General features: G+C 43.8%; 1 protein-coding gene across 1 annotated transcript; it reads left to right on the top strand.

Moving 5' to 3' along the window:
- Positions 1–9,750: 9,750 nt before the first annotated feature.
- On the top strand, positions 9,751–14,847 carry LOC116712964 (prolyl-tRNA synthetase associated domain-containing protein 1-like). Its single transcript, XM_032552873.1, has 4 exons — positions 9,751–9,931; positions 13,016–13,141; positions 13,241–13,330; positions 13,416–14,847. The coding sequence occupies exons 1-4, from the start codon at positions 9,851–9,853 to the stop codon at positions 13,626–13,628; spliced, it is 510 nt and encodes a 169-aa protein (XP_032408764.1). The 5' UTR covers positions 9,751–9,850; the 3' UTR covers positions 13,629–14,847.
- The last annotated feature ends 375 nt before the right edge of the window (positions 14,848–15,222 follow it).

The following is a 15,222-nucleotide window of genomic DNA, read 5'->3' as shown; positions in this document are numbered from 1 at the left end:
TGAACCGTTTCCCAGGACAGGATTTGGGTCGCATGTGATCCGGGTTCTGTAACGATTCACAGCAGAAATTATTCAATAAATGGTTTTAATAATTAAACAGAAAGTAAAAAAACATGGCTGAGGAAAGACACCGAGTGTGTTTCTAAATGTTCATGCAGATTGAACTGTTACCGTAGCAACCGGTTAGAGTCTCTGTTGCTATGACAACAGAACCTCGGCCGTAAACCACAGCTGAACTTTGACCTGAACTCTGACCCCATAGCTGCTCTTCCAGTGATCCCTCTGAGGGCAGTGAGGATCAGTGAGGGGTCAAAGGTCAGCAGCAGCAGGTCTGTCCTCCGAATCACAGCAGAAAAACTTCAGATTACCTCCTGATGCTGGGGTCAAAGGTCGTCAGGTTTTTGTGAAAACATTTGCTGATCCAAAACTAAAAAGTTTTTAATGTTTGTTTTGTTCTAAATTTGGATTTAAATCTGGTCTAATCTGAGAGGTTAGATTAGGATTAGAGTCGGTTTTCATTTAGAAGAAGAAGAATTACTTTATTCATCCCAGCAGGGAAATTATTTCGCAGTTACAGCAAGAATTTTTTATACACAGATTAACACACACACGACGGGAGCTGCGTCTGCAGGCAGCCAGCTGAGCCGGCGCCATTTTTGAAGGAGGACATGCGGCAAAGGTTGTCGGGACCGGGAGTCGAACCCTCGACGTCCGCGGGTCTAAGGCCTCCAAATGTGGGGCGTGCTAACCCGCTGCGCCGCACAGCACGCCCAAATACTTTCAGTTTTAAAGTAATAAATTACATTATTGTCAATAATTAGATCGTTTGGTTCTGTTTGGGTCAAACATCCCGCTCCGATCCAGTTCTGTTCTGGATGTTCCCGTCTCAGCGGGTCGAGCCCTCTCCTGTCTTTGCACAGAGGTTTCCTAATCCGTCCTGACTGCTGGACAGAAGGTCAAAAGTCAGCAAGACGCAGAGCGACGCAACAGCCGGAACGCTGGAGAGACAGAGGAGCTCGTTCTGCAGGGAGAACCACGTTTTCCCACAGTTTCATACGTTTTCCGACACTTTCAGACGTTTTCCCACAGTTTCAGACGTTTTCCCACAGTTTCAGACATTTTCCGACACTTTCAGACGTTTTCCCACAGCTTCAGACTTTTTCCGACACTTTCAGACGTTTTCCCACAGCTTCAGACTTTTTCCGACACTTTCAGACGTTTTCCGACACTTTCAGACGTTTTCCCACAGCTTTAGACGTTTTCCGACACTTTCAGACGTTTTCCGACACTTTCAGACGTTTTCCCACAGCTTTAGACGTTTTCCGACACTTTCAGACGTTTTCCGACACTTTCAGACTTTTTCCCACAGCTTTAGACGTTTTCCGACACTTTCAGACGTTTTCCGACACTTTCAGACGTTTTGCCACAGCTTCAGACTTTTTCCGACACTTTCAGACTTTTTCCGACACTTTCAGACGTTTTCCGACACTTTCAGACGTTTTCCCACAGCTTCAGACTTTTTCCGACACTTTCAGACTTTTTCCGACACTTTCAGACGTTTTCTGACACTTTCAGACGTTTTCCGACACTTTCAGACTTTTTCCGACACTTTCAGACGTTTTCCGACACTTTCAGACGTTTTCCGACACTTTCAGACTTTTTCCGACACTTTCAGACTTTTTCCGACACTTTCAGACGTTTTCCGACACTTTCAGACGTTTTCCAACACTTTCAGATGTTTTCCCACAGTTTCAGACGTTTTCCCACAGTTTCAGACGTTTTCTGATGTTTTTAAATGTTCTTAAACATTTTTCAGATGTTTTCCTCAGACTGGAGTCAGGTTTGGACAAAGCGACTGAATGAAGCTGCCGCTCTGGTTCTGAATCATCGCTGCAGACCTTGGAGCTGAATTCCTCCCGACTCGTCTGATTGTTGCATCGTTACCTCTGAGGCTCTCAGCAGAACCGCTCTGGACTGGCTGGTTCTGGAGGTTCTGTTCACCGGAACAGCAACATGGGAAAAGTTTTACACATCTGAACAGGTTCTGGGCTTCATGGGCAGCTGCCCAGGGCACCATCAGAAAGGGGCGCCAAACATTAGAATCTAACATTATTTGAACAAGTTAGCTAGCGCTAGAACACATTAGCTAGCACTAGCTAACTTGCTGAGCGAACATTTTACCGTCCGACATTTTGAATCAGATCTTTGGGGAGAAGATTTGATTTAAAATGATTCCTGATTTGATCGGTGAGCAGAGGATCCTCAGGATCCGGTCTGAACGACAAACAGAAACACTAAAGTGTTTCTCCACCATCTTTCTACATCCTCCATTTTGTTTTCACAGAGAGAGCGCCACCTGCCTGCAGATGATAAGTTTGGAGTTATTTAGTTAAGAATCATAAAGACGTCAGAATTCCTCACCAAGTTGGACAAACGGTTATAAAAACCCGGAAACAGGAAGTCGACCAGTTGAAGGAAAATATCAATATTTTTGTAAAACATGGCAACAAACTGCTGACCAATCAGAACACGCCTCTCTGTACAGGAGGAGGTTCTACAGAGTTCTGGACCCAGACTGGAAGCAGATGCAAAATGAAAATCAACATGTTTGCTTTAACTAGGACCTCGGCAGCTGATCAGAGGGTTCTAATCTTCCTGTTTCCACGGAGACCTCCCGGTCCGGTCCAGCAGCTGATCCGGCGGGTCAACGCGCCGCTCAGGCTGCAGGAATGTGAGCGACGGCGAGGAGCTCAAACGGCTCCATAGATGGAGGACCACCAGGTCCAATGGGTCGGAACCGCCTACTCTTCTTCTCTGGGTCAGCAGCCATGATGGCGCCTCCTACTGGCACAACGCTGGAGGGTCAGCCTCAATCACGCTGTTTGATGTTTTATTACAGATAAAGTCCAGTTCTGAACGTTTAACTGGTTCAACTGGTTCAACTGGTGAGGAAGAAAAGAAAAGCCCAGATCCTTCACGCCTCGCTGCTGCTGACACAGCGACCCTGAAATAAGCTGCAGCCATGAAGGAATGTGGGCAGAACCAGAACCAGAACCCGGCCACCGGATTATTAAAGCAGCTCTGATGTGAACAACTGGAGCTACATCAAATATCAGCAGATCATCAAATTATTACAGGCGGCCATTTTAGAAACGATGCCTGAAGTGAAGCAGGAAGTCCAGGCTTTAAGGTCTAAACGGCCTAAACAAAACATGTTCATTACATTTAGCAGGATAATTTAGAACAAAACCGTTTTTTAAAATAAATTTACGAGGTTAGAGGAGAAGCACTTCTCTCAATATGTAAAACAATAAAAAATAAAAAAGTGTGGGTAATGTCCAGCTGTCCGCCATGTTTAACAAACAAACATCCAGTTTAACGCAACAGTAGTTATATTGAGTAACGTGACGTCAGAAACGCGGCTAGCACAGACTAGCATTCAGCGTTAGCTTATGCTAACTGACAAATAATGTTCATGGCGAACAACAAAAACAGTCAACAGATCATTATGAGCTCACATCATCCGCAGATTAGTGAAGAACAGAAGCTGCTCCTTCAGTCCAGGTCCTGGTTAATCCGGCCATGTTGAGACTTTTCAGATTAATCCTTCCTGAACTACAACTTTCTTTTTCAACATCGCAAATGTCTCTGCTTGAAATGAAGCGACGCGGCTCTACTCTGCGTAACTGGGAGAAAATAACTGGACTTTGATTACAGCCGATAAAACAACCTTTTCCTTCTCCAGCCGCCATTGCGGCGTCAGGAAGGAAGTGGGCGGAGCTCCACCTGGTTGCCAGGTGAGGAGCTGGATTGGCTCGGGGTTGCTAGGTAGCAAATTGCGACTAAACAGTTTTGAGATTTTTGAAATAAGTTGTTTTCCAGATGCCAGCAGAATATTTATTGATTCCATTTTATTTATTCAAAAAACGGCTGAGTGTTTTTTGTTAATAACTGCAGAGGAACTCCAGACCAGCAGGTGGCGCTGACCAGCAGGAGCTCTCCTGTCCCGGTCCAGAGCAGAGGCTCTGCAGAGTTCTGGTCCAGATAAATCGCTCTGCTCTGCCTGTGGATTGTAATGTTCGCTAATGGTGCTAACAGTTAATTTGCTAATAGTGGAACTAGTTTTTCGCTTAGCACTTTTTATAACTTTATATGCATTTAGTGCACTTATCTTCCTCTAAGTTAATTTTTCAGCATAAATTCTAAAGCACTAATTTACTCTGTTGATGATGTGGAAAAATTACAATAAAGTCACACCTGCTAGTTGTATTGCTATATGTTTATTCTAAGTTCCTGTATGTTCCCACCAAGTTAAAACTGTTTGGGTTACATGTACCAGGTTGGACGTTGTTTTTCCAGCTGCAGGGGAACCAAACTGTTCACAGGCTTTGGATCTTTTATCCCTTTGTATAAAACTCATGTGTTTCTCTGCCTGGCAGCTTTTCATCCAGACCTGCTTCATTACTGATTGTCCTACAAGCTCTCAGGTTTATTCAATATATGAATCAACCTGATTGACAGATTTCACCTGAACAGTGATTGGAAATAGTTTTTGTCCGCGACAGTTGATCAGAAAGTTTGCAGTTGAATAAAGTTTGACATCTGTGTTTAATTACTCTTCAAGTAGTTAGAGGTTTATATTGATGATCTTATTTTGAAATGTGTTTACACAGCAGTTCCATTTCCTCTCTTCACATTCTCTTTGTGACACTTGGTGGTTAAATTTAGCGCTTTAGCATTAGCTTCCACTAAATACCATGTTGCTGCAGCACTTTAACGTCAGCAGAAGTAATGTTTGTGAGCTAGTGGTGAGAACCAGTGACATTGATTTTTTATTTTTTTCTCCAAAGAGTTTTTGTGGTGCTAGCGGCTCGTATTTTTTGTACAGTAGGCCGACAGGAAGGAGGGTGAGGAGAGGGGGGAAGACATGCGGCAAAGGTCGTCGGGACCGGGAGTCGAACCCGCGACATCCGTGTCGAGGACTAAGGCCTCCAAACGTGGGGCGTGCTAACCCGCTGCGCCACCACAGCACGCCCCAAACCAGTGACATTGTTTATATGAAATATAGCCAAACAAGAAGAACCATGTTGTTCTGCAGGTCAGGGGTCACCGTGGTGACGTGTCTACAGTTAAATCTAATCTGTCACAATCAGTGGAGGCTATTGCAGAAATGGCGCCCCTCTTCCTGCCGCCCTGAGGCAATCACCCTGACCTCAGGTACTCACCAGGACTCACTCCACTACTGCACAATTCAGAAACAGATATGTTTCTGAAACAGAAACATTCAGAAACAACAGAGATAAGATATGTTTTATTTTCTATTTCCCAGACGCCCTGTCTAATACCGCCCTGGGCAGCTGCCCATTTAGCCCTCATCAGGAAATTCAGGACCTGAATCAGAACCGATGTTCTGTTATGAGTCGTGACCAAAAGACAGGCTGAATATTTATCCTTTTAAACAGAATTATTGATAAAGTTCACATTCAGACCCGATGGTCCAAATAACCAGAACAGAACCAGAACCAGCAGCCAGTCAGTGGAAAGTTGGCAGGAAGCAGCAGCACCAATCACTGAGCTTCAGCGACGCATCGACTGATGTTCTGAGAACAAACGTCAATAAGAGAGCAGCGGCTGCAGAGGGCAGCATGAACCCGGAGTTCTGCAGGTTCTGCAGGTTCTGGAGCAACAAGGTGGACCCAAACCGGACCCACTGAGCAACAGGAGGAAACCCACAGAGACAGAGAACCTGAGCACCAAAAGCTCTGAATATAGGTGATCAGCTCAATGAGCTGGTCCGGTTCTACTGGTCTGGATCTACTGGTCTGGATCTACTGGTCCAGTTCTACTGGTGCGGTTCTACTGGTCTGGATCTACTGGTCCAGTTCTACTGGTGCGGTTCTACTGGTCTGGATCTACTGGTCTGGATCTACTGGTCCAGTTCTACTGGTCCGGTTCAGTAGATTAAAGTTCTAATCCAGGTGATAGAAAGAAGATGTACCATCGTTAATTATTCTGTTGCCTTCACCTTGTGTCTCAATTTAAAACAAAAATAAACTTGAAAAAAATAAAGAAAGAAGAAACAAAACAGCTGAACCTCCTGATCTCCCTGCCTTGAATAATCAATCAATCAATCAATCAATCAATCAATCAATGATCAGGATATTAAAGGAACATTTCTTCATTTAAATAAATTCAATCTGATCTTCAGTTCCTGATCTCTGATGTCAGAATCAATCAAATCATTTCATCTGATCAAAACCTGCAGCCTGATGTGATCTAAAGGTGATCTAAAGGTGATCTAAAGGTGATCTAAAGGTGATCTAAACGTGATCTAAACATGATCTAAAGATGATCTAAACATGATCTAAACATGATCTAAAGATGATCTAAACGTGATCTAAAGATGATCTAAACGTGATCTAAAGATGATCTAAACATGATCTAAACATGATCTAAAGATGATCTAAACGTGATCTAAACATGATCTAAACATGATCTAAACGTGATCTAAAGGTGATCTAAACGTGATCTAAACGTGATCTAAAGATGATCTAAACGTGATCTAAACATGATCTAAAGATGATCTAAACGTGATCTAAACATGATCTAAAGATGATCTAAACGTGATCTAAAGATGATCTAAACGTGATCTAAACGTGATCTAAAGATGATCTAAACGTGATCTAAACATGATCTAAAGATGATCTAAACGTGATCTAAACATGATCTAAAGGTGATCTAAAGATGATCTAAACGTGATCTAAACGTGATCTAAACGTGATCTAAACATGATCTAAACGTGATCTAAACATGATCTAAACATGATCTAAACATGATCTAAACGTGATCTAAACGTGATCTAAAGGTGATCTAAAGATGATCTAAACGTGATCTAAACGTGATCTAAACGTGATCTAAACGTGATCTAAACATGATCTAAACGTGATCTAAACGTGATCTAAACATGATCTAAACGTGATCTAAACGTGATCTAAACGTGATCTAAACATGATCTAAACATGATCTAAAGGTGATCTAAACATGATCTAAAGATGATCTAAACGTGATCTAAACATGATCTAAACGTGATCTAAAGATGATCTAAAGATGATCTAAACGTGATCTAAACGTGATCTAAACGTGATCTAAACATGATCTAAACGTGATCTAAACGTGATCTAAACGTGATCTAAACGTGATCTAAACATGATCTAAACATGATCTAAAGGTGATCTAAACATGATCTAAAGATGATCTAAACGTGATCTAAACATGATCTAAACGTGATCTAAACGTGATCTAAAGATGATCTAAACATGATCTAAACGTGATCTAAACATGATCTAAAGATGATCTAAACGTGATCTAAACATGATCTAAACGTGATCTAAACGTGATCTAAACATGATCTAAACGTGATCTAAACGTGATCTAAACATGATCTAAAGATGATCTAAACGTGATCTAAACATGATCTAAACATGATCTAATCCTGTTCCATCATCTTGCCTCCTCTCTCCTCCCCTCTGATCCCAGTGAACTTTGCTCACCGTGGGTCCGGCCGCTCCGTGGAGGTGCAGATCCTGGATCCGCTGAGCCGAGCCGGGCTCGCTCCACGCGGGAACCGTGGACAGCGCCAGAGTGTCCGGAGCGCGCGGCAGAGCGCCTCGTGGGGTCCGCAGGAGGAGCTGGAGCCGCAGGAGGCCAGCAGCGGCGGAGGAGGAAGAGGAAGAGGAGGAGGAGGAGGAGGACTGCTATCCACCTCTCTCTCTCTCTTTCTCTCTCTCTCTGGAGCCCCGCCCCTTTCCCCCTAGCCCCACCCCTCCACGTTCTAACCTGGACAACAGGTGAGAAAGGTGAACCAATCAGAACTCGGGTTGGAACCAGACCAGCTGACCAGAACTCTGGTTAAATCTGTTTACAGTTTTATCAAAAGTACAATAATCCATCCATCCATTTTCTAACACCTTGTCCCTGGTGGGGTCAGGAGGTCAGGAGGAGCTGCTGCCTCTCCAGCTAACGTTCCGGGCGAGCGGCAGGGTCACCTGGACAGGTCAGTATAATAATCATTTCTGTTACAACTAAAAAAAAAACAGAAAAAATTATCATCAATATCTGGGAATGAAATCATGTTTACAGTATTTTTTGTTTTAGAGCCAGGATGTCAGACGGAGGTTTGCTGATCATATTTTAATAAAAACTGTTTTCCTCTGAACCCAGAAAAACAGTTTGGACTCTGGAGAACCACAAGGCTCAGAGTTAGGCCTCCTTTCATTCTTCACTTGATTACATTTCCTTTGTCTGGAAACGACTCAGTGTTTACGATCTCAACCAGAGGAAAAGCAATAATCAATAACCAGGAACTGATCATACAGTATTTATCAACCAGTTGCTCCAATATTAGAGAGAATAACAATAATGTGACAGAATCAGCAGGAAGACGATCTCTGGATCATTTATGGGGAAAATTTAAGGAAAAAACAAGTAATTAATGAACATTTAGAGGAATTTATTTTTTAGATCTAATAGTTTTTCCATTTTTATCAGCAACTGAATCAGGAGATTAAAATTAATCTCAACATAAAGGAGGAAAAATGCATCAGAACTAAAGGAGAAAATAATAATAATTATATTATTTATTTTTAAGGTGTTGTTGGGTCCAGGTTCTCCTGAAGGTTCTGGTTCTGATCCGTTTCTGCAGGTTCTGCTTCTGTTTGATGGAGTTCGAATCTTCAGGGTTCAGGTGCTCTGGGTCGGGCAGCCAGCTTTGTTCCTGATGTTGGATCAGAACCGATCAGAACCGATCAGAACCCCGTCCCTCCTGCTGGTGGCAGATCAGCTGTAGTTCTGTGGGTCGTCATGACGACAAACATCTGGAAAATCCTCCAGAGGATCCAGATGTTCCTCTGCTGAGGAAGGAGTTTATTTTTTAATAAAAATGTTTGTTTTGGTTTTTAAATCATAAATAAAATCTGAAAAATTGATCTTCATCAGTCAATCTAATTAATTAAATCTTATTATTGCAGCAGATTTCTAGATAAATAAAGCCAAAGATCATAAAAATCAGAACTTTAACACAAATCTAAACTCTGCGGTTCCATTAATACTGGTTTTACTGGGAGAGAAGCTTCTGGAGGGACTGGGGAAATAATAATAATAACAATTCATAGTTTAATGTTCATCAGAGAGCAGCTGGTGGGTCAGTTCAGATCCAGGCGCATTAAAAACATTTTGGGTTTTTAATCATTGTTGAGCAGTGTAAGAAAATTCCCCTCATGTTTTAATTTGATTCTTTTTACTGGTTTTATTCTGTCTTAGTGGGATTCTGTTTGCTTTACCAGTTTGTCTCTTTGCTGGAGAATTTTCTCCATTTTGGGACAATAAAATTTTTTTCTCGTTTCCTGGAGTCCGGGCCGAGGCGCCGGCCCGTTTCTCTCTCTGCTCTGGAGGAAGTTCACCAGAGGTCTCAGGACTTCTGCTCAGCTGAACCAGCCGCAGGTTCTGGTTCTGATTCCTCCAGGGTCCAGTTTGGATCCTGTCTGTTCCTCATCCCGGTTCTGTTGGGTTTCTGGTTCTGGTCAAGGTGAGTTTGTAGAACATGACCTGAATCTCTGCAGTTTCATAATGTTCATTAGACTGATGGCTTCAGGAGCCGAACTGGGTCAGAGTTCAGGTTTAGTGGTTCCGTTTCATAACTCCAGTCAGCCGGAGGCTCCGTGTGTTACCTGCAGCCTCCGGCAGGGGGCAGAGTGCAGCGTTTCAGCGCTACAGAGGAAGAAGAAGAGGCGCAGCTGTACCTGCCTCTGGGTCCGATCCAGTCGGTCCTCATTGATCGGAACCAGAACCCAGAATGAATGAAGACCTGCGGGCCGAGCTGCAGGACTTCCTGCGGAAGCTGAACATCCAGACCAGCTGCGTGGAGCATCCTCCGGTAAGAACCGGAACCGGTTCTGTTCAGGCTGTAGGTGGAACCTGCTGAATCGCAGTACCGTTTCTGTCTGTTTAAACTAAATCCTCTTTATTTGAACGTTTTGAAAAGTTGACAGTAAAAATAACTTCATATTCTGATTCCCTCTGACTCGCTCTGTAATTCGGCGCCATGTTTCAGCATCGCGGGCCTTCCTGTGCTCCAGTTTCAGTTCAGAAGAAGTTTCTGCTTCTCCACATGGACACGTACAGAGTGACCCACTGGGTTCGGCTCATCAGCCGAACCTTTCAGCAGACCTGGATCACCTTCAGTCATGTGCTGGGAGGTTATTCTGGGATGCATTCTGCTGCAAAACGTTTTCAATCCAATAATCTGCAGGTTTTCATTTTTAGGTTTTTATTTATTAACTTCATTGTGATTTCTGCTGAATCGGTTCTAACTGACCAGGTTTTTGTGCTAAATATAATAAATTAAATTACTTTTCTGAACTTTTCAGAAACGTTCAGTTTTCATGACTGACTCGTTTTAGTAGCGCTGATCCATCTGGACCAGCAGAGGGCGCCACACCATAACACATCCCGTTATGCAGCTTCTTGATTTCCCAGAGTCCAACACACATCTGGGTCCAACAGGTCATCCAGCGCTGCAGAGGCCCGGTACCGACCCGCATGTGTTGAATCTAAAGCTGCAGAATCAGAGCTGAGAACTGGACCTGGTTCCGTTTGTAAAATTAAACAAAATTCAACATATTCAGCCTCCATAAGAGGGAAAACTTGTGTTAATTTTACTATGTTCTTAATTGATTTCTAAATGTCACAATTTCAAGGTAAATATGTATTTAGCAAGGTAATTATTTAATTTGATGTTAACTAATATTTAGCTAGAAGCTCAATATTATATTATGGTATTTGCTAAATAAGTGTGTCTTTGTAGTTTGCTATTTAATATTCAGTTTGTCAAAGCTAAGTAATATTTAGTTTAAAGCTAAACATTTAATTATAAACTAAATATTTAATTCACTTATGCTAACTAATATTTAATTGGAAGCTAAATATTTACTTTTCTTGCTTATTAAACATTTAGTTTGAAACTGTGAATTAATAACTTGGTAAAAACACAACTTTGGAAAATGAAATGAGAGATTTTAGTTTATAAGAGGCTAAATAACTCAGATTATTGCTGATAATTTTTGAATAACTTTATAAATTTTTGGGTTTGATTTAATGAAGCTGGAGGTTTTAGAAAAGAATAGAATAGAACAGAATTCAACTTTATTGTCATTGCACTGTCACAAGTACAAGCAACGAGATGTAGTTTGCATCTATCCAGAAGTGCTCTACGAGATATAAATATTTATTTACAGATGTACAAGACTATGTATGTATGGACTATAAGGGGTTATAGCAAGAGATATAGATATTGTGTATAAATATAAATATGGGAGCTATATGCACAGATTATACAGATTATACAGATTATACAAGAATGTTAGGGAATGGATTATAGATAAATAATAGCAGATAAAATTTACAGGTTGTATGTGTGTGTGAAGAAAACAGTCCGTGATGTGTGTGTGTGTGTGTGTGTGAGGATAGTCCATGTGTTATTGTTGTATGAGAGGATAGGGGAGTACAGTCCTTATAGTTTATGTTTTATGTCAGGAGGCGTTCAAAAGCGTGACAGCTGTGGGAAAGAAGCTGTTCCGGTGCCTGGTGGTTCTGGTCCGTAGGCTTCTGTAGCGCCTCCCAGAGGGCAGGAGGGAAAAGAGTGTGTGTGCTGGGTGAGTGGAGTCCTTTGTGATTTTCCCGGCCCTTTTCAAACACCGCTTCCTGTAGATGTCCTTGATGGCAGGGAGCGGTGCCCCGGCGATATACTGGGCAGTTTTCACCACCCTCTGCAGCGCCTGCTGGTCGGAGACGGAGCAGTTCCCGTACCAAGCTGTAATACAGTTGGTGAGGATGCTCTCAATGGTGCAGCGGTAGAAGTTCGTGAGGATCTCTGAGGACAGGTGGTTCTTCCTCAGGGTCCTCATGAAGAAGAGGCGCTGATGCGCCTTCTTAATGAGTTTGGAGCAGCTGGTCGTCCAAGTCAGGTCCTCGGAGATGTGGACTCCCAGGAACTTAAAGGTGTCCACACGCTCCACCACTGTCCCCTTAATGTGGATGGGTGGATGTGGGTCAGCGTTCCTCCTGAAGTCCACGATAAGCTCCTTGGTCTTCTCGGTGTTCAGCTGTAGGTTGTTTTTGTCGCACCACTCAGCCAGACGGTCTACCTCCTCCCTGTAAGCGGCCTGGTCATTATCTCTGATGAGGCCGATCACCGTGGTGTCGTCTGCGAACTTGATGATGGCGTTAGAGCCATGGACAGGTCTGCAGTCGTAGGTGAAGAGGGAGTAGAGGAAGGGACTCATCACACAGCCTTGTGGCACTCCGGTGTTTATGATGATGGTGGATGAGAAGTGGTTGTCCAGCCGGACATGTTGAGGTCGACTGGTCAGGAAGTCGAGCAACCAGTTACACATGAGTGGACTGATGCCGAGGTCTGTGAGTTTGGTAATGAGTTGTGATGGGATGACAGTGTTGAATGCTGAACTAAAATCTAAGAACAGCAGTCTGGCGTAAGTGTTCTTACTGTCCAGGTGAGAAAGGACAGAGTGCAGCACTATAGAGACTGCATCCTCTGTGCTCCTGTTCTACCTGTATGCAAATTGGTGGGGGTCTAGTGTGGGGGGGAGACAGGATCTGAGGTGTGCTAGGACCAGCCGCTCCAAGCACTTGGTAATGATGGGGGTAAGGGCTACCGGGCGGTAGTCATTGAGTCTGGTTGGGTTGGGATTCTTGGGGATTGGGACGATGGAGGTAGACTTGAAGCAGGTCGGTACCGCAGCGCGGGCCAGGGACAGGTTGAAGATGTCCGTCAGCACTGCTGCCAGCTCCCCAGAGCATGTTCTGAGGACACGTCTACTCTACTTGACGTGACGTTGTTAAAGTTTAGTCAGAAAGAAAACCTGGATCAGGAGTTTCACTCAGAACAGGTAAAGTGATTCTTCCTCCAGGTGACTCTTCGTCTTCCTCTTCGTCGCTGCAGGTGTTCACGGTGGAGGAGATGATGCCTCACCTGCAGGACGTGAGCGGCGCCATCACCAAGAACCTCTTCCTGAAGGACAAGAAGAAGAAAGGCCTGTGGCTGGTGTCGGCTCGCCACGACCGCCAGGTGAGTCCGGCTCCGCCTCCCGACCTCCGATTGGCCCAGCTGGCCTCTCATTGGCCCAGCTGGTCTCTCATTGGCCCAGTCTCACCTGTCCGTCTGCAGGTGAACCTGAACGATCTGGCCAAGAAGCTCGGCGTCGGCAGCGGCAACCTGCGCTTCGCCGACGAGGCCGCCATGATGGAGAAACTCAAGGTGGATCCGGGTTCTGATGGCGGTCCTGGTGGCAGTTCTGGTGAGTCGGAGCGGACTCCGTGTTGACATCTTCCTCTTCCCCCAGGTGGGTCAGGGCTGCGCCTCGGCGCTGGCGCTGCTGTTCGACTCGGACCGGAGCGTGCGGCTGGTTCTGGACCGGGACCTGCTGGACGGCGGCCATCAGCTGGTCTACTTCCACCCCATGACCAACAGCGCCACCATGGGGCTGCGGCCGCAGGACCTGCTGCGCTTCCTCAGGGAGACTGGTCACGAACCCGTCCTGGAGATCTTCGACTAGCAACCACCCGGTTCTGGTTCTGGACCCGGTATTGGTTCTGGACTAGAACTTTTGTCTTTCTGAACCTGAGCTTCAGGTTGGGAGTTGGAGGGAACAGAACTTTTTAACACGACTCCTGATGGTTTTAGTTTGGTTCTAAGAACTTCAGCCTGAGGTCCAGAAACCCGACCTCCAGGTTCTGGTTCTGGTTCTGGTTCCGTCTTCGGTCTCGTTCTGTCTCTGGTTGTCAACAATCTTGTAGATAAATGTCCAGTTTTTATTAAAACCCATCCACAACGACGATCCGTCCGCAGAACCCGATTAAAACCCAAACTGAAGCAAAATGCTTGATGGAAGATTCCTCCTTCGGACTCGGAACCGGGTCCAGAACCCGGTCCAGGTTCTACTAGAACATCCAGAAAGATGTAAATATTTCATAAAGGTTCAGAAAGTGGAGGTAAACCCAGAGGATCTGCTGCTGATTCAACCAGCGCTGTGAACTGCAGCTCCCCCTGCTGGTGTCAGTGAGGTACTGCATGCTGGTCCTATTATTAATCTGAATTAATCATTAATCAATTCTCTAATATTTGAGTCAAACATGTTTATAAAACAAGCAGCAGAAATTCTGATTTAATGTAATCAGATTACAGTTCTGTTTTTACAGAACAAAAACCCAAAGAGTGAAGAAACAAACTCATTTATCATGAATTTACAGAAACAAATTTAAAAAACAAATTCATTCAATAAAAAAAGATATTTATCCCAAAGGAAACTTAAATGTTGCCATAACTCTCCTGACATGCTAACAGCTAACATCCAGGCAGCAGTAACATTAGCAGAGCCGTTAGCATCTCTGCTAATCCACCTCCTTTGCTTTTGCTTTCCCTAGCTAAATCTCACTGATCATCTGGTTAGAAGGATGTTGGAGTAGGGGATAAGATGGACTTCCTCCTCCTCTCTCTGCATCGTCTCCTCTGGGGTCAAAGGTCAGCCACTATTGGGGCTTTTGAGATTCTAATCAACGTGCTAAAAAAACCCTGTTGCCATGGTTATGCATCATGACAACAGTCTGAATGTAAAGAGTGAAAATCCTTCCAGCTGCTCAGCATCCAGAACCACAGAGAAGAACGGTCCAGAACCAGCAGAACCGATCCAACTCGCCGCCACCGGGGGCGCTGTTCTGGAAAGACCAGACAGGAAACAAAATGACCTGATTTAATAAAGTTTAGTGAACCGTAAACTTGGTTATAAGATAAGAGAGAATGATGCTGAATCAATCAGAATCTGGTTCTGATGAGGCCCGTTTAGATTACAGCAAAAACTTTAAACAGGTTTTAAACTCACATCTATTAAAAGGTTCTGATTTTATTAACTGGAAGCAGAAAATCAGTCAATAGAAATAAATCAGTTTTTAATCTATATCACTGACAAACTTTTCATTATTTTCATTTATCAAATGAACATAAACAATAATCTCCTTATTTTCTGTTTTAGTCCAAACAGAGAAAACTCATCAAATCTTTTAGTTTTTGTTGGTTCTGCAGGTTCTGATGAACCCGGTCCAACGGGTCAAACAGAACCTCTAGAAATGTTCAAAATCTGTTAAAATGATCAA

The sequence above is a fragment of the Xiphophorus hellerii genome, chromosome 22 (genome assembly GCF_003331165.1).
Source record: "Xiphophorus hellerii strain 12219 chromosome 22, Xiphophorus_hellerii-4.1, whole genome shotgun sequence".
Classification (NCBI taxonomy): Eukaryota; Metazoa; Chordata; class Actinopteri; order Cyprinodontiformes; family Poeciliidae; genus Xiphophorus; species Xiphophorus hellerii.
This window is presented reverse-complemented; position numbering and strand designations above follow the sequence as displayed.